The 27,855-nt window shown below is 42.4% G+C and overlaps 1 protein-coding gene across 1 annotated transcript; it reads left to right on the top strand.

The window, feature by feature from the left end:
- Positions 1-1,474: 1,474 nt before the first annotated feature.
- On the top strand, positions 1,475-27,831 carry CD38 (CD38 molecule). The gene is made up of 8 exons (XM_009462931.2): positions 1,475-1,893; positions 17,420-17,549; positions 18,214-18,349; positions 19,154-19,236; positions 20,954-21,030; positions 21,752-21,844; positions 24,122-24,208; positions 26,152-27,831. The coding sequence occupies exons 1-8, from the start codon at positions 1,490-1,492 to the stop codon at positions 26,231-26,233; spliced, it is 1,092 nt and encodes a 363-aa protein (XP_009461206.2). The 5' UTR covers positions 1,475-1,489; the 3' UTR covers positions 26,234-27,831.
- The last annotated feature ends 24 nt before the right edge of the window (positions 27,832-27,855 follow it).

A 27,855-nucleotide genomic window follows, 5' to 3' on the forward strand; every position in this document is an offset into this window, starting at 1 on the left:
CAATTGTTGGACTCTGAAAACGACTCGTAGACTCACTGAAGACAGGTATCTTCAATATCCAGAGCAAGCAGAGATTGCAGTTTTACTGCATAAACTGTTTAGGATAACTAGTTTTTTTTCCAACATGGTATGCGCTTAGTTAATGAAACTGAAGAGCAGCAAGTTGAAAACACATGAAAACAAACATTAAGGGAAAAATAAACCAAATTCAGTAATCTCTCCTGTGTATAATAAAAGATCACAAAGTTCAGCTGCGAACACCTTGCATTCATATTTACAGGATGATGAAAACAAGGAACAAATAAAGAAAAATCATCTCAGCCTGCCAAGGCAGAGCCTATGTGCTTACTGAAAGGACTATGGAGGAAAACCTCCTCTATGAGCTGAATCTTACTGACTTGTCTCCTCCAGAGCTTCCTGCGCTTTTTGCAGGACCTGCGATGGGGAGCACTGAGGGCACACAAGCAGTGTCATGAAGAGAGAACACTGTTCTCTCTCTTATGAAGAGGCGACACTGTTAGGAAGAGATATAGAATATTTCAGTCGGAGGGAACCTACAACGATCATCTAGTCCAACTGCCTGACCACTTCAGGGCTGACAGCATGATATGCCACTCCAAAACTGAAGCATCAATTCTAAATAAAACCCTCCCAAAGTTTGCATCATTCCTGGGGAAATAGGATCAGAAAAATTCAGATTATGTGCTTACCATACTGCTTACCAGTGAAGGCTTTGGTCAGAGGACAGCATTTCTCAGGTCTTTCAGAGCTGCTTAGTCCTAAGATGTGTCACAAATGCTCTTTCTCACAGTCAACCAGTTAAAGATGGATGCTTGGTAAGTGATTATTAATAATTTATTAATATTTTATAGTTAACTTTATTCTGACATTGCATAGCTTCTTTTGTTTAGATTTTAAGATGTGAGCCTTATTTTATGGTGGCTTTTGACTAAGGAAGTAGAATCGCCCTATTTGCAAAGGATAATAATGAACTAACTTCCCTCTTCCAGAGAACACTTAATGCTTTGTTAGATGATTTCACACAGCCTCAAACACCCACAATTTACACACTAGTCTTAGAAATTCATGTGATAACTAATCCAAGCCTACCTGCAGACAGAAATATAATACCCCATTGTGTGTTGATGAACTGTATTTTTATGACTTCCAAAGTTCATAATTGCCCTCGGTAAAGTCGGATTCAACACCTATCGTTTAAAAACAAATTAATTTAGAGAGAACAGACTGGGGTCATTTGAATTCAGCTTTTACGCACACGTTAGCTGAAGCACGTCGCTGCAATGGGATCTTTAATTGAACAAAGGCTTCGGGAGTTTTACTAGTAATTTCCTGAGATTCACTTTCGTGAGTTATCGCTGCAAAGTTTAACCCGGGGAGGTCATGGCAAAGCGAGAAACAGAAAGCAAACAATAGCGAGGCTCTCATCTTTGCGTGCCAAGCCCCGAAAGGCCACTGTCTGGCTTTCAAAATGACTGAATCCCGACCCGCCGGGAGCGGGGCGGTGGGAAGCAGCCTCCTGTTCCGGGCTGAGCCCGGGGCGGGCGGGGGGAGGCGCGGAGCGACATGCCAGAGAGCTGTTGTCCCTTCGGGCTGGGACAGCAGTTGCTGCTGCTCCTCACCGAGCCCTCGCAGGATGCCTTTCCAGCAGGGCTCTGCTCGGACGCGGCAGCGCACCGTCCTTCTGGTGGGGATTGTGGTCCTGCTGGCCGCCCTCATCCTCGCTGTCGTGCTGGCTTCTGTCCTGACTCATGGAAAGCACAAGGTCAGTCCTGAAATGCTGAAGTGGAAGAACAGAGGGACCACTAAGAATCTGAAAGAAGTCATCCTGGGGAGATGCTACAACTACGTCATGGCGCGGTACCCTGAGCTGGGGTGAGTAGTGGTCTCGGGCGTGCATCAGGTGTGTAAAGTGAACAGAAGAGAGCTGTCTCTCGCCTCCACCCAGCCACGTCCACTAGGTTTGCAGTGGCAGAGAGAAATCAGGGGAGTAAGACCTCTGTTTTGTAGCAAAATGTACAAACTCAGACAGCAGCTGTCGGTGCCCGAGTGGTGGCTTTTTAAGGAAACTACCTGCAGAACCAATGTGAGTAATACTAATCCTGGGTAAAAACTCAATCATAAACCCATTTTGCAACTTCCTTTTAGCCAGCTAAATTAAAAGCTGGATTCTAACAGGTTTGAGTATGTGGAGGTGAAGGGAGTTCACTGTAAAGTCAATCTGCCAAAAATCCTGTAACATGTGACACTGCATTCGCGTAACCAAAACTACACAGGAGGGAGGAAAAGGAGAAAGTTCAGCACGGAATTATAGGATGGACAAAGATGTTAGAAAAGCATTGAGAAATATCTTGGGGTTATCCAAAACAGATGTTTTTAGTGTGTGGGTAAGACTTCGCGATGAGCCCAGACAGCTTGCTCAGGGCAGTACAGATGGGTCCCAGGCAAAAGCTTCACCCAGTGGTGGTCTCTGCTGAGCCCATCGCAGCAGGTAGGGTTGTAGCACCCTGAGCAGCCCACCGCTTCTCTGCTGCAGAAGAGAATTCCCTGGGCCCAGGTCTGCAACAGCATTTTAGGGCTGAGAACTGATTTTCTGAACCCCTTCGCCACAGGGAAAGGCAGGGTATGAAATAAGGAGTGCCCCGGGTCTCCCTGCGGGTATTGGGGACACCCAGCCCCTCAGGACGGGATCCTAGGCAGCCAGGGTCTCTCAGCAGGGACCCAGCCATCACTTCTGTGGCACCAGCCACTGTGTCCTCGGTAAGCCTCTGCCAGGCATTTCCACTACCCTCGGCTGGGCTGCCCCACACCTCGGCCAGGTGACACAACCATCGTGGTCTTGTCTTCAAAAAGGCAATTGCCACTTCTTGTTTTCATGAAATTGAGCTGATAAAAACAAAGCTGTACATAGTTTGCTTGCATTTGGACTTCTCTTGGTCTCAGATGTCCAGTGCTGGATGAAAAAGCTGATGTGCAGCATTTGAAGGGAAATAAGCATGTGGAAAATCATGGCCTGAGCGTGCAGAGATTTAAGCGCATGCTTTACATTAAACAAGGCAAGAGGGGGTTCTTTTACAAATAAAATTAAAAAGCTCCTGAAGCTTTTGCAAAATCATGTACATGTTTCTAAAAGCATGCATTAATTGATTAAAGAAGTATACAATCAATATTTAAATCTGAAATTCTTTTGAAGCCTAATAGCTTTTTATTACTTTTGCTTGTTTCATTCAAATTGGGGTGCTGAAAATGTAAAAAAACTACTTTTGTGTGACTAAGTTTCCAGCCAATGTCACATATGTTTTCATTCACAACATAGTCTGAACCTGACCGGGGAATAGTTTGTTTAAGCAATTTTTTCAAGGACACTTTTTAAAAAATCACAAACAAAGATCATAAGCTTTCTAAAAAGGTTGTCTTTACAAGGCATAACTTTTTGTGCTATTCTTAATCCAACAGTGTTTAATAGCTTCATGGCTGTGAGCTCACTTTCTGTCAGATTAAATGACTTCTGTATAATAGGGTGCTTTTTCGTTTTATTTTATTTAAGAGACAAATTTATCCAAGATAGAGAGCACTGAAAAAGGAAAAATATGCTCATTTACGTAAACCTGAAATGTTCAGGAGGTTTCTGAACAGAGAATTAAACGTAGGTGCTTTTCTGGGAATCCAGCCTGAGATTCCTCGTTTCTGATCCTGCTGAGCTCAGTGCAGTTTGTCGTGTAACCAACCGCTCCGTCGCTGGCACTTTCTGGTAATAAAGCCGGTGCCTTTAGGACACATCAGAGAGCCCCATATCTTTCATCCCGCGCTCTTTCATCATTAATGTAGGCCTTGGATCTTCTGTCGCATGAGACCTTTGGTGCACTTAATCAAAGAAAAGGAGTAGAAACAGGGAACTGCAGAAACCCAGGCAGGCTTTTGAGCTGAGCAAGCTGTGTCCTATACTCAGTTAGGACTTTTGTTGCCACTACTCCCACCATGGGAACTCTGCTGCCTTGGTTAGAAATCTTCTTATTTCCTCATAAATTTGTCCACAGTCTGGTCTTGCCCTTTTAATCTTACACCAACATGTGCATTTCTTTAAAAAGCTTTGCTTTTAGTAAACTCGTGGACATTTCCTCATATTTTTACTTTTTTATATCAGAGCCACTAAGTTCCATCTTTGACAATATTTTCATTTTTTTTTTAAATACCAATCTGTTCTGCTTCAGTAGTTAGTGTGACTATTTACTACATTTTGGAGTGCCGTATTTCAAATTGGAATAGCTGGCTGGTTTTGGAAGAAAGGGGGATTGTTGACATATGAATATGGACTTTATAACATTTCTAGATATCACAGATGAATTTAACAGGGGCCACAATTCTACAGCCCCCATTTAGCTCTGCTTTTGCAATTGCATGCTATAAATCACGTGAGAAGGCCACGGCCATGCTAATGTACACTTTCACCATCACGGCTGCTTTAATCCTAGAGGATACCTCCTTGCACTCTCCGTCATCTTACTGGAGCCCCGGACACCGTACAGTCAGCATGCTCTGGTCACGCTCTTGTCTTTTCCGATACGAACTGTGGGCTGAACCCAAGCCCAATGTGGCCACCGGAAAGCCTGCTGCTGTCTGCGGTCGAGTTTTGTAAGCACCTCATGCAATCAGATTTTACCCTGTTGATTCGCTTATTCTCCAAAATCATCAAAACATTCAGGCATTGTATTGAACTTGCTCGCTAAAGAACAATTCTCAGGTACCATATATAGCACCTGCTCTATATGTATATGGTTTTATTTCTGCTGCTGGCTGGATGACTCTTACCATTTGTACACATACAGTTTCCTCAATTAGTCTTCCTGCGTAGAACTGTCATCGTGCCCAAGTTGAGGAGAAACAAGCAGGGAATACCAAATGCTTCAAATAATGCATTTGCAATATTAGCCTCATTTTTAGGAAAAGATGCGGATGGTATAGCAGCAGGCTTTAGGGGTTTCGTTCCCTGCACACGCAGTTGCACATCTAAATACACACCTTAAAGAGTAGTATTTCTTTTTGGCTTCCCTTGAAAATACTGGCTGCTGCCAGGAGACAGAGCTAAAGCAAAGTTTGTCACTGCTCAATAGTTGTTTTGTTTTGTTTTTTCAACATTAACAAAAGCTGCAAGTTCTGCTTTCAGTAGTCTTGCAAAAATCCCCTACTTGTCAACCATGGCCATTGGTATGCATTGTCATTTTGTCTGAATAAAGGCCAAAGGCAGTTTGGTCTGAAGGAAGGATTTGACCTCAAATTACTTTGTCTCCTCTCTCCCAGTAATACGGACTCCCTCTTGCGGCTAACAAAACACTCGCAATGCTCATGCTCCAGGTCTCTGCAATACAAATTTAAGTTTAGAAGAATGTATCCCTGGTATGATCAGAGGAGCGAGGCGTGCTGGGGTGCGCAGAGCTGCGCGCTCAGCAGCACCAGGCTTGTGCAGGGCCAGGTCAGTGCCGGGGCATTCAGAAGATGGGTGCTGGTCAAGACCAGTCGTGGCAACCCGGTAACTTACCCATCGCTCCGAGGATGCTGTTTATGGTAGTTTTGCACCTTGATGCCTGCTGCCGGAGAACAGGTAGTAACAGATGTAGCATGAAACCTGTTGATACGAAGTTAACTGGTTTAGTTTTCCTCTTCACCATATTTGAACTGGAAGGCTGAGGTCAGGTACCATCGGCACTTTGTGACCTGGGGAAGGAGCGGGGAAGAAACATCTAAAAGGAGGTCATAGCCACTGATCCTCGAAACACAAACAGTGCTGCTTTTTCAATATAGAAATAAACTCATCTTACATTTGCAGCTGAAGAGATTTTTTTCATTCTCAGATAGTGACTACTCCCCCCTCAGATCTGCAGTTGCTTCTCAGTCTCTGATTCACCCAAGCTAAGCCAAGCTTGCAAGGACCTACTATTTAAGAATGACTGAAGTCAAACCAGCTCATCTTTTGTCTAACCTCTGCCAGTGGGAGACCACCAAGGACGCAGACAGGGAGCCACTTCAGGAATGCATGCAACTCTCCAGGCCCAGCGATCCTACTGTGTCTGATTAAGCAGTGCAAAAACCCAGTGATGAAGACGCAAAGTGTAGAATTTCAATACATTTTACAATGTTGTGTGGACACACAAGATATATTTCCCCCTTAAATACAATTGGAGCAACTAATGCTGTTTTTATAGTTAGTGGCAAATTCCTACTATAACAAATTTTAACAGTCTTTAGTTTCATTACATTTAGTAAAAGTTGGTGCACATCCAGGAGAGCTCGCATGATTATGAATGCATTTTGCCTTTCCATTCCTTTGCAGCCTGTGGAGATGGAGATTCATTTTGTCAAAAATGACATATGGAACATGATTTTGTGTGTGATACTATTGCACTTGCAGCATAATTTCTCCCAGAAAGAAATCTGGGGTTTGTGGTATGCTTACTTTTGCATTTTGCCTTCATGCTTTGCTAGGCATTTTTAAGTTAATTTCCTTGTATTTGTTCACTGATTGTTAACACTTTCACATCAAGCATGGCACTAAACAACAGCTATGATTTGATTCAATGTCACAAAAATCTTAGCTTTATTTTATATAACCATGACATCATACTGAAACTTACCTGCAATTTGTTTTTTCATTAAGAAAATATGCCTTACATAAGAGAAACCTTTACTGAATCACAGTCTTCTGAAGAATCCAGTGTTACTACCTAATTGTAATGCATTAGCACCCTGCTAGAGTGCACGGCAAACTTCTAAAGCTTCTCCATTTAATATACATCAAACTGCAAAGGGTTTAGCTTTTCTTTATTTTTTAAAGTACGCTTTCTGAAAAATGGAACTGTTACCATTGTTACGCCATCTCTTTTGGTGCCAGAGCAAACAAATGGCTGTATTTGCACTACCTGTGGAAAAGGACATGGGGTCCTGGTGGACAAGCTGAACACGAGCCACCAGTGTGGCCTTGCAGCAAAGACCAATGGTTTCCTGGGCTGCACAAGGAAAAGTGTTGGCAGCAGGTAGAGGGAGGTGATCCTTCCCCTCTGCTCAGCACTGGTGAGACACATCTAGGGTGCTGGGTCCAGTTCTGGGCTCCACAGTACAAGGGAGTCAGGGACATACTCGGAGCATGTCTAAGTGAAGGACCATGGAGATGATTGAAGTCTCTGACGTACAGGGAGAGGCTGAGAGAGCTGAGAGTGTCCAGCCTGGGGAAGAGGAGGCTCACGGGGGATCTTATCAGTGTGTATAAATACCCAATGGGGAAGTAAAGAAGAAAGAGACAGGCTTTTCTCAGTGGCATCCAGTTGCAGGACGAGAGGCAATGGGCACTAATTAAAATACAGGAAATTCCATTTAAACATAAGACAAAAAACCTTTTTTTAGTATGAGGGTGATCAAAGAGTGGAACAGGTTGCCTGGAGAGTTTGTGGAGGCTCCATCCTTGGAGATATTCAAAACCAGACTGGACATGGCCTTGAGCAACCTTCTCTGAACCAGGGGTTGGACTAGATGATCTCCAGATGTGCCTTCCTATTCTTCTGTTTCCTAGAAAATGCTTTTAGACTTGCAAGCAGTCCACTGGGTAACTAGGACAAACAGTGATGCAGAAACATTTTGGCTCATCTGTAGTGGCAATGGTGTTGATATCTGTTGCTGCTGTTGGTTTGTCTCTCAGTATTAAGATGGGCACTGTATCATTGTAATAACACACTGCTTATTAAAATGCCCAAATCAGAATATTTGTTACAATGCTTCAGTGTATGATCTTAATATTCCCCTCCCTACTTCATGTGCCAATGTGTTGACTTTAATACCTTTTCTGTGTTAGCCTTTGTTATAAGAAACATGCATAGCTGTTTTTCAAGCCTTCTGTCCTTCAATATTTATAACAAGGTCTTATTTTACAATTTTTTTCCCCTAACTTGTATATGAGTGACTTTGACTGTTCTTGTAATTTCTTGGTAACTAAGATATGATCATTATAAACACTAACAATTGTTTGAGCCTTACTTCAAGGTACACTTCCATTAAAATATGCTGTACTGAGCTTTAATGGGGAACTGGAATATAACATTTAGTAGGCACAAATGGACAGTTATTAGCACTTTAGGATTTAGAGGTAGGGCTACTGGTTCTATAGTTGGTCCTTCAAATGAGTCCTCATGCTGTTTAAGGCTAGTTTCCATAACTATTCTGAGCTGTAAGATAGGGCTCCATTTGGGTTTTATTGTAATCTCTTTCTAGAGGAAGTTCATTAGAAAGAATTAATTTTCTCTTTAGCAAGAGGTGAGTTCATATGGCAGTGGGTAGCTACCATTTATTTGTTCTTGAGATAATTAATCACCAACATATTTATTTCTGCTCTTCTGGAGTATAAACATCAATGCTAGACTGTGAAAGGCCATCCAATTCTGTGCAAAGCTCATACTCAGTTCTGCCCAGAAAATTTACCCTCTCAGGCTGTAACTCCACTGACAACAACAACCCAAAATCTGAGTGTCCTGCAAATTTAAGGGAGCGATATCAAAAGATGCCTTGTCTTTTCTCCATGGCCAACATCAATGTACTTCTGAGATACAGAAATGCTGTTGAGATCTGAATTTATCTCTTGCTTTGACAGCCATATGTCAACTCATCTGTGTATTGTCTATATTGGGTTATAATCATATAAAAATTGTTATTAAATGACTATATATTTCTCATATACTCAAACTTCTTACATTTGTTTAACAGGGGTTAGATATTTAATGGTTCTTACTGCAAGATTCTGTAGGATTTCAAGTGATCTTTCACATTTGGGTTAGCTTACACATACTGCATCACGATTACCCCACCATCATATATTAAGATCTCTTTTCAGTGAAAGTCTCCTTTGGTTTTAATCCCAGATACCAGAGAGAATATAATTCTGTCTGTACTGGCCTTCTACACATTAATCAGAAGTATTCGTTGATGAAATAGTGTTCAACTGAGTTTGCTGCTGCAACTTTATGCACCTATTTAGTCATTCACAGTCAGTTAGCTGCCTGTTCTTTGCCGTCTCTCTTGTTTATTGATTTTATAGAATTGGCTACACAGAGCAATGGCTGGCGGCTGTCTAATTTATAGCACCACCCTAGGATTGAAATTATTAAATGTTTGGATGAGCCAATCTAAGAGCTCGTTGTTGCTGAAAGGGGGAATCCTGTTCCCTCCCAACTCTCCCTGCTTCAGTTCTCCTGTAACATCTGTAGAGATGCCAGTGAAAACAGCCATGCTCAGAGGTGCTGTCGTTCAGCTGTCATTGCTAAGGTCTGGTTAAAACTCGAGAACTGTTTAACACCTCAGAGCGTTGTGGGGAAATACAACTTTGCTTATCCATAGGGATAGGAGGAATAGATCCTTTTCCCTTTAGGGTCAAATGAAAATCTCCCTCAAGTGTCCAAGGGTAAAAACATGCTAAAGATGCAGTCTGTCTTCCCAGGAGATGACACCAAAATACGGTATTAGCAAGGAGCTCAATCACAGTCATACTAAATCTCCTGTCTGTTCCCTTCTCCTTGTCTTGCTGACACGTGCCACCCTTGAAGCAGGGACTTCTCCTGACTTACTGCATTTATGCCACATCCCAGCAGTTTTAGTTCTATAAAAAAACCCAATGTACTGCAAATTCATGTTATGGGAAAAAAAAAATCTGCAGCTGCATTGAGCTGAGTGTTTCCGTGCTATAACATACTTTTATTTAGATCATTCTTATAGAGGGTTTTTCCAAGTTTAATATTAAAAATAAAACAATACTAAAAGTACACTTTCTAATCCAGGGGTAAGATGCCAACTTAAATTTGTTCCCTATATATCTGTTGATGACATGGCCCTCACTTGGAAGCTTAAACTGTAGAGCAACTATGACCCTCTGTCAAAATGCAGTCCAGGTGAGACTTCTGCCCTTCTAGAGGCTGCGTCCCACTTACAGAGCATCGCTGAAAACACCATCTGCTTAAGCAGCTTGTTGTTTCACCCAGGAAAGCTGAAACCCAGCCAGCAAAAAAATCTGCTTATGTAGTTGAACTCTTCACTGGTTTGTAGCTGTCACCTCTTGGCTCAACCCTTCCCGGAAGGGTGATAAGGCTTAGTGTTGTCCTGGAGTACCAATTCCCAGCTCACATAAAATACTCTAGGAGCTATAAACCAAAGCCACAAGTACACCTGCCCTTAAAACCTTCTCACTGCTGCCAAAGGTGAAGGACCGGTGTGACGAGGAGCTATCATTTATTCCAGGTCATTCCTCATACACGAACATACACAGCCCTGAGGTGCACCCAGTGGAAATCTCACCTTGTACTTCTTTTTCCAGACCTCCAGACTCCCCACCTCTGCTGTGGGGAATTTAATTGCTCTGCCTACAGGCAACCTTTCCAGAAGTTCTCTTTCTCTGAGGCAGAGTTTTGGATCTCTGTCGCTATCCCCAGTCAGTTCCCCCGACGCTTTCTTTAATGGCTTCTGAACTATTTAATTAACAGACAGCAATACTTACAAAATCAAGCTGCGAAAAAATCAAGTATGCTATTCTCATATTGAAAAAAAGTCAGTCACCATAAATGTTACAGTGGCAGACACTTTGCACTATTAAACTAAGTGGGTAGTGAGAGGCTAGTGCTCATTGAAGACGCTGAGATTGACAGCTCTTCCACGTTTTTTTCCTTCATCGTTGCCCTTGGTAATTTTTCCCCTCTCTATTATGCTAATGCTAAAAGCAGCAGACAGTCGTCTCCTCAAATCCTCAGCGATGACAGCATATTAGCTGACCTCTCTTAATTCACATTTGTCTGATTTTTAGCACAAAGATACCTGATGGGAGATTTTAGGTACTAGAAGAATAGGAACGAAGCTGATCCGTTGGATGCACGTACCTATTTTCTGACTCAGGGGTCTGGAGAAGGGTCAGGCCGTCACCCGGCATGAAGAACTGCACACCTTTGGGGTTGACCTCAGCTGCTGCTCCTGAGAAGTCCCTTCTCCCGCGCGATGGCAGTGTTCTCCTTGCATTGAGCTCCTGGAACCAGCTGCTGGCGTTGACTGCAGAGAAGTCCAACCACAGCTGCCTGGGCTGGGCTTGGCAGCGGCTCCAAAAAAACTACTCCAAAGCAGCAGTGAGACACGGCAAGGCTGGAAGAAGGGAAGGGACAGCAGAAGAAAAATATTTAGGGCAAAAAAGGTAGCAAAAGGATTCTGGGTTATGGAGGCCTGCCTCTCAACACAGGCATAAAGGTTATTTATTATTCATTGCGTAATTTTTGACAACATAAAGACATGGCTACTTATAAGCTCACATGAAAAAACAAACTGAATATGGATGTATAAATTGCAGCGCTGTCTACAGCCACCACAGTTTACTGAAAAGAAGCAGATAAACTGACATACAGGCAAAGACGAGTCTGGTAGATGCAGAAATATTTAGATCCATTTAGAAATGGATCCATTTTTAGATCCATTATTTAGATCCATTTGGAAATATTTAGATCCATTTAGATCCTTTGATATGCGTTCCCCTTCTGAAACGTCTGGGCTTTTACAGGTGAAGATGATGCCTTAGACTCCCAGCAGAGTGTGAATTGGTCTTATGCCTTTAAGGAGCTTTGTTATAAACACAGACTTCTCACTGACTTTTTAAAGAACCGGATTTCTGAGTGCTTAGGTGCGTATCTGCATTACTGTTTTGGCTAACAGTAGTAGCAAATGAGAAGGATTTTCTGACACAAATTGCAACTGCTGGTGAGGTTTGATCCCTGGAAAGGCCAGTTACCTAAAGGGCTCAGGCGTAAGTTTCCAGCTCTAACTTCAGAGCCTCACCACAGAGCCACAATTAAAATCTCAGTGTGGCCTGAAGACATTGTCATGTTTTAGAAAGAAAACTCAGGACCTTGGAAAAGCTGCTATTGATTGCAAGGGAGACCATGCCTCACCAGGGAAGTGTCTCTGCCTGGCAGAGTGATTTGAACAATAGGGGCAGAGTTAATTGAGTTCTCCAGAACAAAGCCTGGAAGTCATTTTTCACTTGTAAATTTAAAATGGGTCCCATACTTGAAGCATCTCTCTCAAATTTTTCAGTAAAAAACTAGAGGTAACACAGCCCGAGGAAACACTGCCCTTCTTAAAATGTTTTCAGCATCTAATGTCAGTCCAGTGCTGAACTGAAAGCAAGACATTGTTCATGGTGTAACTGAAATTAGCAGGGATGAAACTTATCCTTGATATTATACCAACTGAATCAATTTCAATTGATGAATTTGCTCTGTCGTGTCCAGTTAAAGAAAAAAAAATAAAATTACAAAGTAAAGAAAAAAAATCTATATTAATAGTGATTTCCCAGGTAGCTCAATGCCATCCCATTCCTCTAAGTGAAAGGATACTCTTTCAAGGTTAGCCAGACCACTGTACTGATATGCAAGAGAGAATGATGCAGAAGCTGTCCATTTTTCTAATGTGCACATTAAAGTTTGGCTGCTAGGATAGCTGCTAATGGAAATATTCTTGGCCCCAGCTTCCGTTTGATAGATTGATGTGACGTTCATATAAAAGGTAAATGGATAGAAATACTCAAATTCATTGGAAAATGCAACTTCTACCCAAATGTAAGGACAAATGCAGGTTATGCTTTGCAGTATATATAACATTCGGATTTAATAAAGAAATGTAGTTTTAATGGTTATTTGTATCCCAGCCCTTATTCAATGCTATACTGAGTGCAGGGTATAGTCTCTGTCTCCAAAGGTCATAAGGCAAGTTCTGCAATCCTCACTTTCCAGAGAAAGGGTTGCAGGTTCAGTTCTTGAGTTTACAGCAGGTTTCACAGTGTTCCTTCTAAGTCTGTTAGTTATTATTTCACATTTACCAGCATTTCCCAAGCTCTATTAATAAAAAAAAGTTTGAAAAAATTAAACATAAAATTAGAGTATATTTATTTTACATGTCACTGAATTTGGATTAAATATTTCAGATTCTGTAGCAGAATAAAAGGCCTTAAATATTTCAGCATAAACAAAGTTAGCCTCAAAGGAAGAAATCCTTTATGCATAAAGATATGATATTTGCAGATACGATGCAGAATTAATATGCAACCCAAAAAATACAAACAAAAACCAGAGAAAGAGAGCACACAAGACCCACAGCAGTGTGGTACATAAGCGTATTCACCATGGACTCCTGTATCTGAATTAGATAAATTTGATTAACTGGTAGACTAGTTATCTCTTTCACACCCTTCCTTTCTTTTGTAAATCAAGAAAGAAAGTGAAATGAGCCCATTCTGTGACTGAGAACTTCCCAATGAGAAGCTGGGAGCAGCCTTAAGAGGACTGTTTGTTTCTCAGGCATTTTTTGGCAAGGCAGATGTGCTTGTTTCAACCTGAAACTGTTCTTGTTGGAATTTTTAGCATACCAAGAGCAAGCAAACTTCTCATATTGTTTTCAGGAGGTGCAGAGCTACAGCAGGTCTCTGCCCTTACCTCTGCTCAGTGTGAGTTAAATGCTGCACATCAGACAAATATTTTCTTGCTGCGCAGGTGAAACTTTATTAATAGTGTCTACCTCAACAGTGAGGCTGGAAAGAGTGGCATATCTTCCTAAAGTCTTCTCACTGCTTATTTTTTCATGTATCAACCAAAATCACAGCTCTGTGTGACTGGTAATCTCTTTGAGATGTGAGGCAAAAGGTGTATTTCGTATCAGAGAAATAGCTTTCCAATGGCAAATCAATGAATTATTTTTGTTCAGTTGTCAAAATACACATGTTGATAGGTGAGGACAGCAAAAATGAACTATTGTTTAGCTTTTGTATATATTTTTTTACATTGAAGATCTATATTTTGATTTCTAAAACAATGCTGAAATCGCCTAGTTTCTGTAAAAGCCCATCTTCATGCCTTATCATTCTTGTGTGTGATACAACTAAAGTATCCCACTGATTACCACCTGTAGAAGAGCTTCCCCCATTTGAAGGCTAAGCCCTACCACTTCTGTAACATTAAACATATAGTTCTGTTCTGCTCTGCCAGGACTGGGGATAAAGACTCTTCTCTCAGGTATGGGTGACACCCATGCACATCATCAAGTGCTGAACTTGGTGTCTTGAAATGCTAGAAAACTGGTGCTTTGAATTTGTGACTCAGCAAGCCGTCTCGGCAGGGTTGTGAATCACCTGGATGGTTGTTGCTTCGTGCTTCTCATGGACATGACTTGAGTCCAGCAGCAGAAATGTTTTGTGCTGTGTCTATCACTTACCTCTCTGCTTTGGAAATAAAAAACCAGGTTTTTCTTATGATTCCTTGAAAAAATATTTTGTCTTCTAAGACTAAGCTTAAAATCTTTGCACTATGAAAGGATAAATGACCAGGTAATCAGCTGTCACCTGTGGCTGTTAACACTGTTATATATAATAGATTTCAGGAGTAGCTTAAAAAAAAAAAAAAAAGAGTCCTGCCAGGAAGACAAATCATTTGACAGATTAGAAAGTGTGAGCCATATAGATGTCTGTGAGTTGTACCAGTGCTTCCAGCCAAGCCCTACAAATTCTCTTTACGATACCATTGACTGTGCAAAGCAAAGGGGGCAGCTGCCTGTTCTGTAATGTCACCCCTTAATCAGCAGGAGCCCGCTCTTTCGGCTGATTCAATGTGGTCATGCTGTAGTCCTATGTGGCAGGGAGAGGTATTTACAACTTTCCAACCCCTAAATGAAGTACTGAAGTTGGGAGGATGGAGACAGGCTCCTCTAGGAGAAAATTTAATACACCCAAGTTAAATTCTGTGAAGTAAAACATGTGAATACTCCCTGACATGACAGTGCAACAGCAAAGCAATGACTGTGCTCCCTAGAGCATCTGCAGTTTGGCTTCTTGTTTCTACAGCGACTATAACTGAAAGTGCATTTAGGCTCCTGGATAAAAGACAATAGCCCAATAAAAAATCATCATTGTTATTAGTCTTTACTTACCTGGAGGTAAATTTGGTTCATATAAACAAGAGTTGTGGTCCCTAACACAGCTGGAGCTGCCCCTGTAACAGACTGGCATGGTAAGAGATGAAATTCGGCGTGCGGCCAGGACTGCCGTGGTCGGCCATACGGCCGGAGACCCTCCAGGCTGGCCTGCCTGGTCCCTGCCCCCAGGCTCTGTCCGCATTTCAGACAGCACTGTACAGTGGCTATACCCAAGCTCATTTTAAATCAGCAAGGTCAGGCTGCAGGATATCTGCAGCCCAGATAGAGCTCTGCAGCGTAATGCACTTTGCCCCAAGAGTGAGAGATGAGGACATAGCCACAACAGACCCTTCACAGAGGAGGACTGGAAGAAGCTGGGGCATGAAAATGTGCTGTAGTAGCCACCTTAGTGGTATGACCTCCCAATAACCAATATCATATATAATGCTAAGTTAGATTTCTTACTGCATAAATAAGGGCAGAAGGGAAGGAAGGCCAGGGACATCTTGCCATGGATTGCCTGGTCCTTCCCGGTATGATACTGGCCCAAGCCCCCGTAGTGTGTCTGATAGAGGCATTCCCTCTAGTACATGGTGCTGTCAGGTGCTGTCGCTTTCTTCTGGACACAGACAGACAGAGTGTGGCCTCCCCTTTGTGTGTTGTTTATTTTCCGTAAGGCTTAGGAAGGGAAGGAAGAGAGTTCACGTCCAGACAGCGAGGAAATGGCCAGGAGCTGACAAGTGGTTCTGGGTCCCGCAGTCCAGATGTGGCCCATGTGATACAGCCAGCTCCACTCTCTGCGTTCCTGTTTGCCCTGCTGATGCTCAAATGGGCACTCAGTAGAAACCGTGATCAAGTTCAGTAGTAGGAATGAGATCACACAGCTGTAGGGAAGATTAACTTGAAAATGTTTGGAAATCTTCAATGAATTACTACTGGTTTTCTTAATCTCTTTAGGACTACTTTTAAGACTAATCAAATTCCACATCCTACATGTTACCCGAGTACCAACTGGTAACAAAACCTGCAGCTGTGTCTGTCATGTACTAATTATCAGTGCTATTTTTATAGTGCTCTGAAGGCATTAGTTTCTTCACACAAGACAACATCCATTCTTCAAATGGCTTTTAGTGGGAACACACTGGGAGATGATTGCAAACAGCAAAGAAAGAGTGGATGAGTCAAAGACAGTCAGAATAGCTCCATTCAGATATGCAGACAATGGGATAATGCAGTCGGTGTTTTAAATTTACGTAAAAATAGGGAAGAGAAGGATGTGGAATCACTGCATTACTGTCACTGCTGTAATGAGAGGGGCAGGCTCTCCACCTGGGCCTGAAACTATGAGAGCGTGAAGAGGAAGGGAACTGCACCCATGGGGAACAGCCTTGAAAACACATACTAGACAGACAATAATTATGAATTATCTTAATGCAAAGTTTTCATTCATTACCTTAAGTACAAGAAAGCAAATGTCCTGAGCCATCCCAAGCGTTATTACATGCCACAGCCTCAGGGAGCGTGGCACTACTTCAGTACAGAGATATGATTGCTGGCTGGCATTGTGCACCAGATTTCCTCTTGGTAGTACGAAAGGAGCCCTGCTTCTGTCAGCAGAGAGGTGCTTTATTTCCTAGGCTGACGAAGCAGCATCTTGAGAAATAAGTGTAGGCTGAGGTGATAGGGTTGTGTCGTGGCATGAAGCAGCTCCCCCCATGTAAATCTAGTGGAGTTCCTCTGACTCGTGTCAGTGAGAGCAAAAGGGCCAGAACCTGTAATGCAGTGGAGGATCAGAAGGAAACTGAAAAATCCACTGGAGACCAGGCACCTGATCTGGATCTTGGTTATACATGTGCAAATCAGCTGTGGCTCCAGCAAAGTCAATAGCAGCAAATTAGTGCATAAATGAAAATAATATCAGGTCCAAAACAGCCAGACCCCTGCTTTTATTTTAGATAAAATTATAGATATTATTTCTGTAGGGACGAACACTCTGCAGGGAGACACGGGCATATTTTTGGCTCCCTGTACATGACGAGGCAATATCCTTCAGCCATACTTTTAAAATATACAAGCTATAGTCTGCCACATTTGCTTCTCAGGATTTGGTACGAAAAATCAAGAAATGTGATCTTCTGGTTATGTGATATCAGCACTGCTCTTTTTAAGGGACAAAAGCATAGAGGACATTCAGATATTGCAATAATCAGTAATTTAAAACACAGGAGAGAGAGAAAGATGTGTTAGAACTGCTCATTCCTCAGTTTATACTTAATTTGCTGAAGATACTCTGCTTTTCTGATGGATAATGTATTTTTGTGCCTGAGCATAGTTAGAACTCTTTTAAAATCTGATCCATAGTGTTTGACCACAACAGAAGGAGATCCTTTCACAGCCATAAATACTAATTAACTATGTTTTAATCTTTTGGCAGAGATAAGGATTGCCTAAAAATATGGGAATCATTAAAACATGCGTTCATTTACAAGAATCCCTGCAATATTACAGCAGAAGATTATCAGCCTTTAATGGAGTTAGCGAGTCATCCTATACCCTGTAACAAGGTAACAGTACAATGCACGGTGCGCTGCTTAAGTAGGCTTGTTGTGGGATGGCAGGTCTGTGCAGTGCTCTGAGTGATGGGATCTTGTCCGTAATGGTTGTGAGGGTCTGCAGGTTGCTGAGGATGATATTTTGCTCTTTTGCTTACTGCAATAGTCCTGCAGTTACCACCTTTGGACCCCAGTAACCCTGTTCATTTTCTATTGCTGGAAAACATCCCTGTGCAAGGCTTGCCTCAAACCTCAGTACCGGGGCCATCCTGGTGAAGTGACGAAGATGTCCCTATTCCTGAGCATATGGCTCTCTGTAAGGAGCATGCTATCATGCTGTTAGAGGGACACTGCTTCCAAAAAGCCGCTCTTCCATGTGCAGTTCAAAAGCACACAACAAATTAGGTATATATCCTATGAGAACTAGTCAAAACCTTTCTTTCAAAATGCTTTACAGGCTGAACACATCCATTTCCACCAAAAAAACCCACCCAAAAAGATTTTGGAAATGGGATCTGCGGAAATAAGAACTGACCCACTAAGGTGAACTTGCAGCATTTTGATAAAAACTAAAAGTCCTTCATTATCATGAAAACTTTTTGGTTTTCTCCAGGAAAATTTCCTGACCAGCTCTAGTATAAGTATCACTTATTAGACATTGTACCTTATTTCACAGTCCCTGTTTTGGAGCACGACAAAAGACCTCGCTCATCGTTATACAAAATCCAATCAAAATTTCCTTACCTTGGAGGACACCTTGTTGGGTTATATGGCTGATAGGGTTTCATGGTGTGGAGACCCCTCTGCCCCAGGTAATAAGTCCTATTTTTTGCAAAACAAATACGAACACTGGAATTCCAGATAATTCTTTTCTCTTGTATATCTAGACCTAACCATAATCCTTTTCATATATTCTTTTCTTGTAATTTGGTTTAAAACCTTAACAGTATTTCTGTCCCATGTTATGGAAGACTGAAAATAATACTTTGTTCTCAGGTTAATTTACAAAACAGAACTTTGGCTGTTATCAAAACACCAAGTTGCTGCTTGGACTAATGGTCACATCTAGCCTTCTTTATCTGGATTACTCGCTTCCTGCCTGTGATTTCTATGGGACAAATTGCAAGACAAGAATGCCATTAAAAAAGGTCCTGGCCATAGGCCAGCCAAAGTGGCAGGCGCAGCATGTAGGTACCCTGGGGTTATTGCTGCCTGCGTGATTCCTGGGTTGGTGCTTTAGGCTAGCAACCTCTAAACCGGGCTGGAATTACTGGAAACATTGGGCAAAGTTTAATTTTTCAATGCAATCAGACAGTATTTGTCAAGAGCCAACCTGTTTCTCACATTTAGGACTACATGTTTTCCCTTCTCACTTTTCTGAGAACTGTTTGCATACAGGGCCTGCAGCTGCCTTCCTGAAATGTGGGTGAGGAAATAGGAAGACCTTTGAACACATGCAAATTCCTTTTCCTCTTCGAGCCCTTTCCTCATGTAGCCTTCTTGCTTTGGTAGAGAGCAAATCTTTTTGCCATCGTTAATCAGCTCTCAAAACCATATAAACATTGCAACAATATTCATTCTAACCTTATCTATTCTATAAATGTATTTCTTCTCAGGAATCAACTATGAATCTTGTCCAAAACGAAGTGAATGTGAGAGCAACCCTCTCTCTGTATTCTGGAAAGTGGCATCCAAGATGGTAAGATCTAGAGTAAATCTCCTGAATCCAAGAATGTTAAAAGGCACTAAGTTCCTGACACTGCCAAAAATGTGAGTTTGCAGAGTGGGCTTAAAACATGGAATAGTAAAAGTTCACATGACCTTTAGCTTCAGGTACTAAAAATCATGGTGTTGGAAATTTGTATTTCCAAGGTCCTGTATTTTATGTACAATATTTAATGTAGTTTGGGCATTCTTATTTGTGGACAGAGACTGTGTGCCAGTGTCTAGAACAACACTTGGCAGACAGCTGGAGCTTTGCAAATAATGCTTACAATAATAATAATCACCACCTAAAATAAATACATTTTAGGATGTTAATGTTGAGAGCAGTGCCCAAATTGGCACAGAAATTTTCCAAGCAGCTGAGAATCCCCTTTCACCTTCCCGGCATAAACCTGAAGAGCACGTCCTCCCACAATGGTATCTGGCAAGGTTCCTACGATGTACCCACCCGTACGCACATGCCAACTCCCACCACATGAATGAGACCCTGCTAGTCCGAGTTAAGCAGTTAGCCTGGCTTTGTTGAATCAGCACATTACAGAAAAAAACTGCCAGAAAAAAACTGCTCTCCTGTATCAGTTTAATTTTACATGCCTCTCAAGACTTCACCCTTGATGTGACTATTAGTAGGTGACTGCCCAGGTGGAAAACAAGCATTCCTGTATGCTTCAGCTCTCATGTGTGTAAGAAAAAGTCTACTCACTGTAAAAAAAATGTTTTGTGGGTAAACTAGTGTACCTAAGTTTTCCAAGGTCAAAACAGTTTCTATGTTCTCATTAATCCCCTCAGTTCCAGAGTCTGGGAGGGATAAACCACCATACAGATTCAGGCTTGCTCGACTTGCAGGCTTTCTAGTCCAAATAAATTTAAGATCTACTAAAACTCATGCTTATTACATTAGAAAGCAACACATAATGAAACTTCCCTGCAACTTCACAGCTCTCGAGAGCTGAGTTTGAGCCACATTGTTTAGAGGTAAGAGGACCTGGTAGATTTTATAAATACAGTCACCTGTGTTAAGCTTTTTAAAAATTCTTTGTCCTACCAATGGATTATATATCTAGGCAGGGTACTTTATGTTGTAACCTTAGTGGTCTTCAAATGTTTGGACATGAGTTTTAAAGAATAGAAGAGCAGTGATTGCATCATCCAGTAATTTAAAAATCAAATCAAACAAAACTCGGTGGTGAGTTTTACTAAAACCACTGGGGAGAAAAATCCCAAGCCACAAAAGAACACAGAGCATGAGTCACAAGGTAACGAATACACAATGGTTTGCTTGTCCTTAAACTAGTGGTACCTCTGTTCTGGCTTGTCCTCACCGCCTAAGTTAAAGCAGTCTGAGGATTATTCCAAGTTGCTACAGCCCCGTCAGACAGCTGTAGCTGCTGGGGCTCTGGAAAGCCCTACAGAAACTGAAAACAGCAGTGGCAGCAAAGTTGCTGTACCAATCCCATGCAACCTCGACTGCCAATTCATAGCTGGCTAACGCAGCTTTATGACAGCTTTGCTGTAGCCTTTAGAGGCTTTTTTTTTTCACTGATATATTCTGCAAAAATATTGGCCAGATCCTCTACTTGTATAAGTCAGTTCTGATGACATCAAAGAAGTTACAGTAATTTTTACTAGCCCCAAGTCTGACGTGGCACTGCATGTAGTGTCAGAGTATAGTGTCCCTTTGTTTTGTTCAGTTTGCAGAAGCAGCATGTGGTGTGGTTCAAGTGATGCTCAATGGATCACTAGACGCTGGAGCTTTCAGAAGCAGCAGGTATTTACTCAGCATGCTACCATCCATGTTTCTGCGGGGGCCTGCATGCTAGCGAACATGTCTTTGCCAGTGAGTCCCAGTGCAGAATGGACTTTGGTAAACTCATACGGGGGTCTAAACCATTGGCTGTTGTAGAGCTGATTCACTTAACTCCTTCTATACAGTGACTGTAATTGAAATCCTTCAGAGGGTATGCAGTTAGGGTATCCAGTATACTCTTACTGCACAAAGTAACTTTATTATTACAGTTTATTTATTCATTACACATGAATGACACATTTCTAGCTGTTCATGGAGCTGACTGGATTTTACTCCTCCAGACTGTGCTTCCTTGGGTTACCTGGCTGGAAGTGCAGTCTTGAATAATATTGAAAGATGAAAAATATGCTGATCAAGGGAACAGTCACATTCATTTCCCTTGCACCAAACCAAATCAATAGCCAATAAATCGAACAGGAGAAAAGGCACTAAAGAGGGAAAAACTTCAGCTTGTTTCAGTCTGCAGACAGTTTCAAAAGTTCTCCTGAAAGTGAAATTAGAATGAGGAAGAAATATTTTACCATAAGGCAATTAAATAGTCTATGAAAATCCATTGGCAAGATAATGTTCTTTCACTGAGAATAAGAGCAACACTAATAAGCACTAGCATTTGGGGAACATACTCTGTACGTCTTTCTCAGATAACTAAGAATGTTTTGCTTTTTTATGTCCCATCTTACAGCACCTTTGGAAGTGTTGAGGTCTTTAACCTAAATCCAAATAAAGTCTCTGCAGTACACATTTGGCTTATGCATGACATCGGTGGACCTCAAAGGTAAGTCACGCTGGTATGAAACAATGAACAGTGTGTAGAGGGCAGACGGCGCAGCTCAGTTCTGATGAGTGACTGTCTAACAGTGACACTGTCTTAAACCCACTCACGAAACCTGCTCTTCATTGACTTTCCTAGCTGCTTACTTTACTGGAAAGAATAACATTTGTACTGTCGTTTTCTTTTGTATTTTTCATGGGTACTGCTGAACAGTTATAGCTAAGACACAATGACATTTTCCTCTCTTTCAAGAGGTCCCATGACCTTTAAATTCCTTCCAACCCCACTGAGCTCTACAGACCTTTATTATGGGTGCAGCACTGAAGTCACAGAGCGGGCTATGCTTGCAAGGGTGAACAGCTGGAAAATATGTTTGTCCACAGGAATAGTATGGTTATGCTGAGCAGGACCATTTTTGATAAAATAATTTCAAATGCTGTAACAGGTTTCCTAAAGAGGTTGTGGAGTCTCCATCTGTGGACATACTCGAAACCTGACTGGGTCCTGGGCAACCTTCTCTAGTTGGTATTGGTTGGACTAGATGATCTCAAGCAGTCCCTTCCAACCTAAATGATTCTCTGAGTTTCAATAACAAATCTGTAGTTTAAATGCTTGCCACGGAATTAGTGATACCTGAACAGTGACCTCAAATCACATCTGAGCCTTTCTGAGTGACCTTTTTTGTCCTGATCAGATTCATTTGCAGATCTATCACATTTCAAGCACTGAGCATGAGGCTCAGTGCCTTTGACCCCTATCTTCAGAGCTGGTTCTGCAGTTCATGTGCTTATAACGCACTGCCGTGGCTTCTACCATTCCTAAGGACCCCCACCATGACAGAGGCAACAGCTTTGATGCTGTGGGTCAGAAAGCAGGCTGTGATGATGCAGTGCAACTCAGGAATGAGTGCGGACCGGGCAGAGACCCTTGCTCAGCCTACCTCACCATCTGACACAGTACCAGCTCCAGCGCTGCAACCCCTCCCCTCGCCCAGACACCCAGAAACATCTCTTTGCCACACAAGCTGATATATCTATCACAGCGCACAGGCATGCATCTATCCTGTGGTCAGCATGCCAGACATACTCTTGTGGCCCATTGCGTAGAGGTTTGCTGAAGAAAAGGACATTGAGTAATTTGTACATTAGTTCCCCCAGACATGGCACTCGATCCTTTCTCCATGATCTCCCAACATCAGAAAAGCCATCATGTTCCTCCTCAACAGCTTCAACAACCTGGTGCCCTGACAGCCTTCTTGACACATCCTCCTCCTGTGCCAACTTCACAGCAGTTTCGTTTTTATTTTCTACTTACTTCCAAGGAGAAAGAGGGAGGGTAGCTCCAATAATATGTATTCCTTTTGTCTTCTGGTTTGCATTCCATGTTGAATCACTGATAACATCTGGCAAGTCTAGTGAACAAAGAAAAGCTGTCTCTGCTTTCCACTAATGCCGTATGTTAGGAACTGGATTTGCCCCAGTGTTGTATTATTGCCCTAATGTGTGTCCTATACTCTGGGCCAGGAGATGATTTTTATCCTGAGGTAACAAGTCTTTTGCAGTGTCTCTGTCTGTGTCTATGACATTTGTCAATACATTCACTACAGTTTTGGGGTCCCTTGGGCTATTTCAAGCAAATTAAACATAGAGATAAAGATCGCAAAGGTATGACATTGCTACATGCTTCGTGAAACCATTAGCTGGATGGAAAAGAAATACACAAGTTAGGGCTCCTACCAATGGAAAAGTGATTGAAACAGCCCCTTGTCAAAACAGACTGGCAACAGCCACAGACTGAGTCGAACAGATAGGAGTTGCTCATAGCCTGCTTCCTTCCATGTTTTCTATCTGCTTCCTCCTGCCTTACGTCCTACCTGGGACTTAGCTGCTGGTTTTCATGATTGGCCCTTCCTCATCACAAGGGCTTAATCCCTTTGTCCTCCCACAAGTCTGAATGAGCCTTATATCGTGCTCCTGTGGATGGAGGCCACCAGCAGCTCTGGAGCAGTTCTAGAGCACATTGAACTGTGAATGGAACTGAATTATTTCCCACAGATTTCTTCCTGCGCAAAGTTCTTGTGCAACATCCACAGCTGAATATCACATAGTTTCTGCCAGCAAAGGCCCAGTGGTAGCCAAAACTCCACAAACACAATGGACTTCACAGCACATTAGCAAACAAGCTGTTAAAGAATCTTACCTGAAATAAAGCAAAGTGACATAGCGTGGAATTTAGCTGAACTTCTTGTACACACAAGTAACGAAAGACTTTTCTCTCCAGTGAATCCTGCTCAGGTCATTCCATAAAGACGTTAAAAAGCATCTTAGAAGGGCGAAACTTTAAGATCACCTGTGAAGACAACTACAGGTAATTACGTGCTCTTATTGGTGACAACTTGCTAACATGAAACTAATATTGCATCTCCCTCTTGACTTCATATAGGTTTACAGCAAGCTAGAGCAGACTCCCCTCTTACTGCCATCACATCCCTCCAGTGTGGCTGTCTGCTCCTCGGGGGCTTCCACTCGCGCTGCAGACCTCGTGTTGGCTGGGTCTGGGGCTTGCTCTCTGCCCGGCATTTACCATTGAGCATGTCCAGTTGCCTTCAGGGAAGGAGCAATCCAGCTTCTTTCAACAGATTTTCATCTGTCCAGGCTTTTACCTACAATAATCAGAACCAAACAGGCAGCTTTCTTCCCTGCTGCGTGCAAATAACGCAGTATGTCAAGGATGGTCCTTACTTCCTTCGCTATAGTTTGAGCTTACTTTTTGTCCAGCTGCTTTGTCAGAGAGTGAGGCATGAGACATAATAAGCATTATTAATTACTATAATTCACCATTGCCAAGAGAGAAAAACAGGAGTCCAGGACACAGCAGCCCAAGTTCTGACTTGCCTGAAATCTCTGTCTGCCTGCTGAAGAGATACAAAAGCCAGAGACCCTTTGTCCCTCTGTGTGGATTCAGAGACGTTCATGCAGAGCAGAAGTTCTTTAGTGACATTAGAAAAGCAGCAAAAGTTCAATATTACTCATATCTTATCTGTCAGGAACAGCTTTTCAGAGTGAAGAACTCATACTTGGATAAGAACATTTCCAAAGTAAAGAAACCTTTCTGTAAACTGCTGAGTTCATGACATTAGTTTTAAATAAGGAAAAGCTGGTCTGCAAAGGAAACAACTGGCTTATCTGGTGATAGGACTTTAATCCTGAAAACAGAGCAATATATTCCTGTTTAGGTATTGCTGAAGCTGATTAATGGATGCCCTGCACATTGTGAAAAAATTAACACTGGTGTGGTGCATAAATCTGCCAAATCTTGATGCTCATGTACTCACTTTCTCTTTGGGTAAATGCAGCATTTAACCAACACTCCCAGGACCTGTAAGTAGGTACAGATTATTTCAGCCTATGATGAAATAAGCTAAGGGGCCAGGGAGGAAGGGGAAACATGTAGTAGCTTAGATCCCTCGTGGCTCAGCACAAGGAGGAACCTGTAACACATCGTGAAGCGTTGTTGACACACTCGCTGTAGCTCACAACTCGCTTCTTAGCATAGAATAACAAGTAGGGCTTTTTCTCAGAGCTCAACTAGCACATACATAAACAGCTACGTAGAGCAACACGGACAATTAATTTTACTATTTTATATACAGAGCAATAATAAAATAAGCAATTTACATGTGCATTAAAACTCTTCAGGACAGACCGTATAAGTTAGCTTCACTCCCCTGAAGTCACTGCAAACAGAACCGTGTGGGTCCGTATCAGCTGAGCATCTGGCTTTTCATGCCACAGAGCAATTGATGCTGGTCATTTTCTCTTGCTTTTGTCCATGCCAGCAGTGTCTTCCAGAAGTAACTCAAAAAATATCTTCACTGGATGTGCTTCTAGCAAAAAAGCTAATCATATCTGACATCATTAGCAGCAGCTTTACATTGTAGCAGTAGGGGTTACCACTGAGTAAGCAAGATGGCAAACTTCCAGCATGGCAGCAACTCCGCAGTCCGTGCAAGAGGTCTTACTTCTTTTTCAGAATTATTTTTGTTATTGTAGCGTAGCTGCCATGGTGTGAGTTCATGCCCTACTTTATTTTGTATGCACTTGCTCTTGTCCCTGACCCCTATAAACACCAAAGTTATCTTTCTGCAGCAAGATCTAAAAAAAAATTATCCCAAGAAAAGTCATGCACTTGATAAGCACAGGTGTGACATGCACTTTGACTTTCATGTTGTATTAAGTAACTGTGGAGTTATTCTGTTGTACTTGCAAAGTGGTTACTAAATATTTGTTTGGTTTTGTGTCTTATCACAGGCCAGTTCAGCTCCTCCAGTGTGTGAATAACCCTGACCACACAGACTGCAGACTTTGCACCAACACCACGGCAACCCCATGAAACGGAGCCCTCCACGCTGCTGAAGCCTTTCGTTATTTGTGTGTAAAGCTGGACAAAATGTGGCTACATAGCTTAGAGTGATAAATAGTAGCGTGGTGTGTACGGAGTCCATAACCAGAAATCCTTGCTGTGATACTAACAGCCAAATATCAGGAGATGATATTTTAGGTGTGATTACTGTACCCACATGCACACAAATGTACTATTTCAGAGGGGCTGGGGGCATGTTCAGTGGTTGAGGGCAGATGCTTTTCCCTGGTTTGCTCTCTCCTGTACAGCTCCCCTTGTGCCCAGAAGCTCAGCCCCAGGTTCCCTGGGGCATGCACAGAGAAGGAGACTTTCTAGCAGAGACAGAACTTGCCCGGAGCAGCGCTGGGCTTCCTCCCCACTGGAAGGCTGGATGGGAGATGACCGGAGCATGCTACACTCTCCCTGCATCCCAGTGCAACATCCCCCAGAGGGGAACATTGCCAAGTGGCACATGGTATAGATCACGTTTCTCCCAGGGACTGTGGCACCTCTGAGCAGGTAAAGCAAGCGATGGAAGAGCCAGAGCGCTTCTTACCTTTTAATGGGCATCACAGTAAGTGGCTGGTGGGGAAACGGCTGAGCTGAGCCAAGAAAAGACCAGAAACCGCTCAGAGGGTTGCCAGCATCTGTAAGAACAAGTCAAGTGTGTAGCTGGGGAGAGAAAATAGCAAGACTGACTCAGACAACCCCATTAAAATCCTACTGGAAACACTGTTGCAGTTCAGATTACATTTTATTCTTAATATAGCAGTAAGGATAAGCCTTCCAACTTTCATAAAAGGTCCCTCAGGCCACAGCTTAGCCATCCACTGGAACAGAGAAAAACATCAAAAGGTTGCCACAATAAGGAGTCTCTCTTGACCTCCGTTTCTGAGGTGAGAGGTGATGCCTTGTGGTGTGTCATTCACAGGCATGGACATGCCATAATTAATGGCCTGCCAGCAGATTTCATTGATTTCCTTTGATTTCCATTTTGCCAGTCTCGTATGCATATTCAAGTGCAGTGTTTACAACAAAATAAAGATCTGAGGCCCGCTTGTGGCCGGCTTGTGGCCTTGGCTGTAGTGCCTTTGTGCAGTGCCATTGACACCGAGAGAACAGACCAGGCTTTGTTACAGACACACTGCGAGGTGTTGCAGCGCTAGTGTAACCAGCAATTGCCAATGCACTAGGCAGGCCGAGGTTTCCATGATCCCACAGGCAGAAGGTTATAATGCTGTATGTTTTAGTGACGACCCAGGGTGTGAATCATCCTTATGGAACTACACAAGCTGGTGTAATTTTGGGCATCTCTAGATAAACCATTGCTCTGTAATACACAGGCCTGCACTGAGCATAGCTGGACCACACCGAAGACCTCGCCCATAATGTTTACCTTAAGAGAAATGTATTTTTATTTTCACTCGGTTATATAACTACTTAGATGCATCAACACAGACACATACCAATACTTTAAAATAGGTTATTTCTGACTATAGGTCAAGAGTTTGTCTTCATGCTCACTTTTGTACCTCTTCCGTTGTAATATAAAATGTTGACTGTAAAATCAAGATCTATAATAAAATTGCTGATGGCAAACATTGTTCACACAG

The sequence above is a fragment of the Nipponia nippon genome, unplaced genomic scaffold, assembly GCF_047370975.1.
Source record: "Nipponia nippon isolate SJK-2023a ecotype South Korea unplaced genomic scaffold, ASM4737097v1 scaffold_6, whole genome shotgun sequence".
Taxonomy (NCBI): Eukaryota; Metazoa; Chordata; class Aves; order Pelecaniformes; family Threskiornithidae; genus Nipponia; species Nipponia nippon.

Coding starts and splice junctions, on each gene's coding strand:
- CD38 (XM_009462931.2), top strand. CDS start 1,490: ATGACTGAATCCCGACCCGCCGGGAGCGGGGCGGTGGGAAGCAGCCTC. Junction 18,350..19,153: donor TGGAGACCCCTCTGCCCCAG/GTAATAAGTCCT, acceptor ATTTCTTCTCAG/GAATCAACTATGAATCTTGT. Junction 21,845..24,121: donor GACATCGGTGGACCTCAAAG/GTAAGTCACGCT, acceptor TTTTCTCTCCAG/TGAATCCTGCTCAGGTCATT.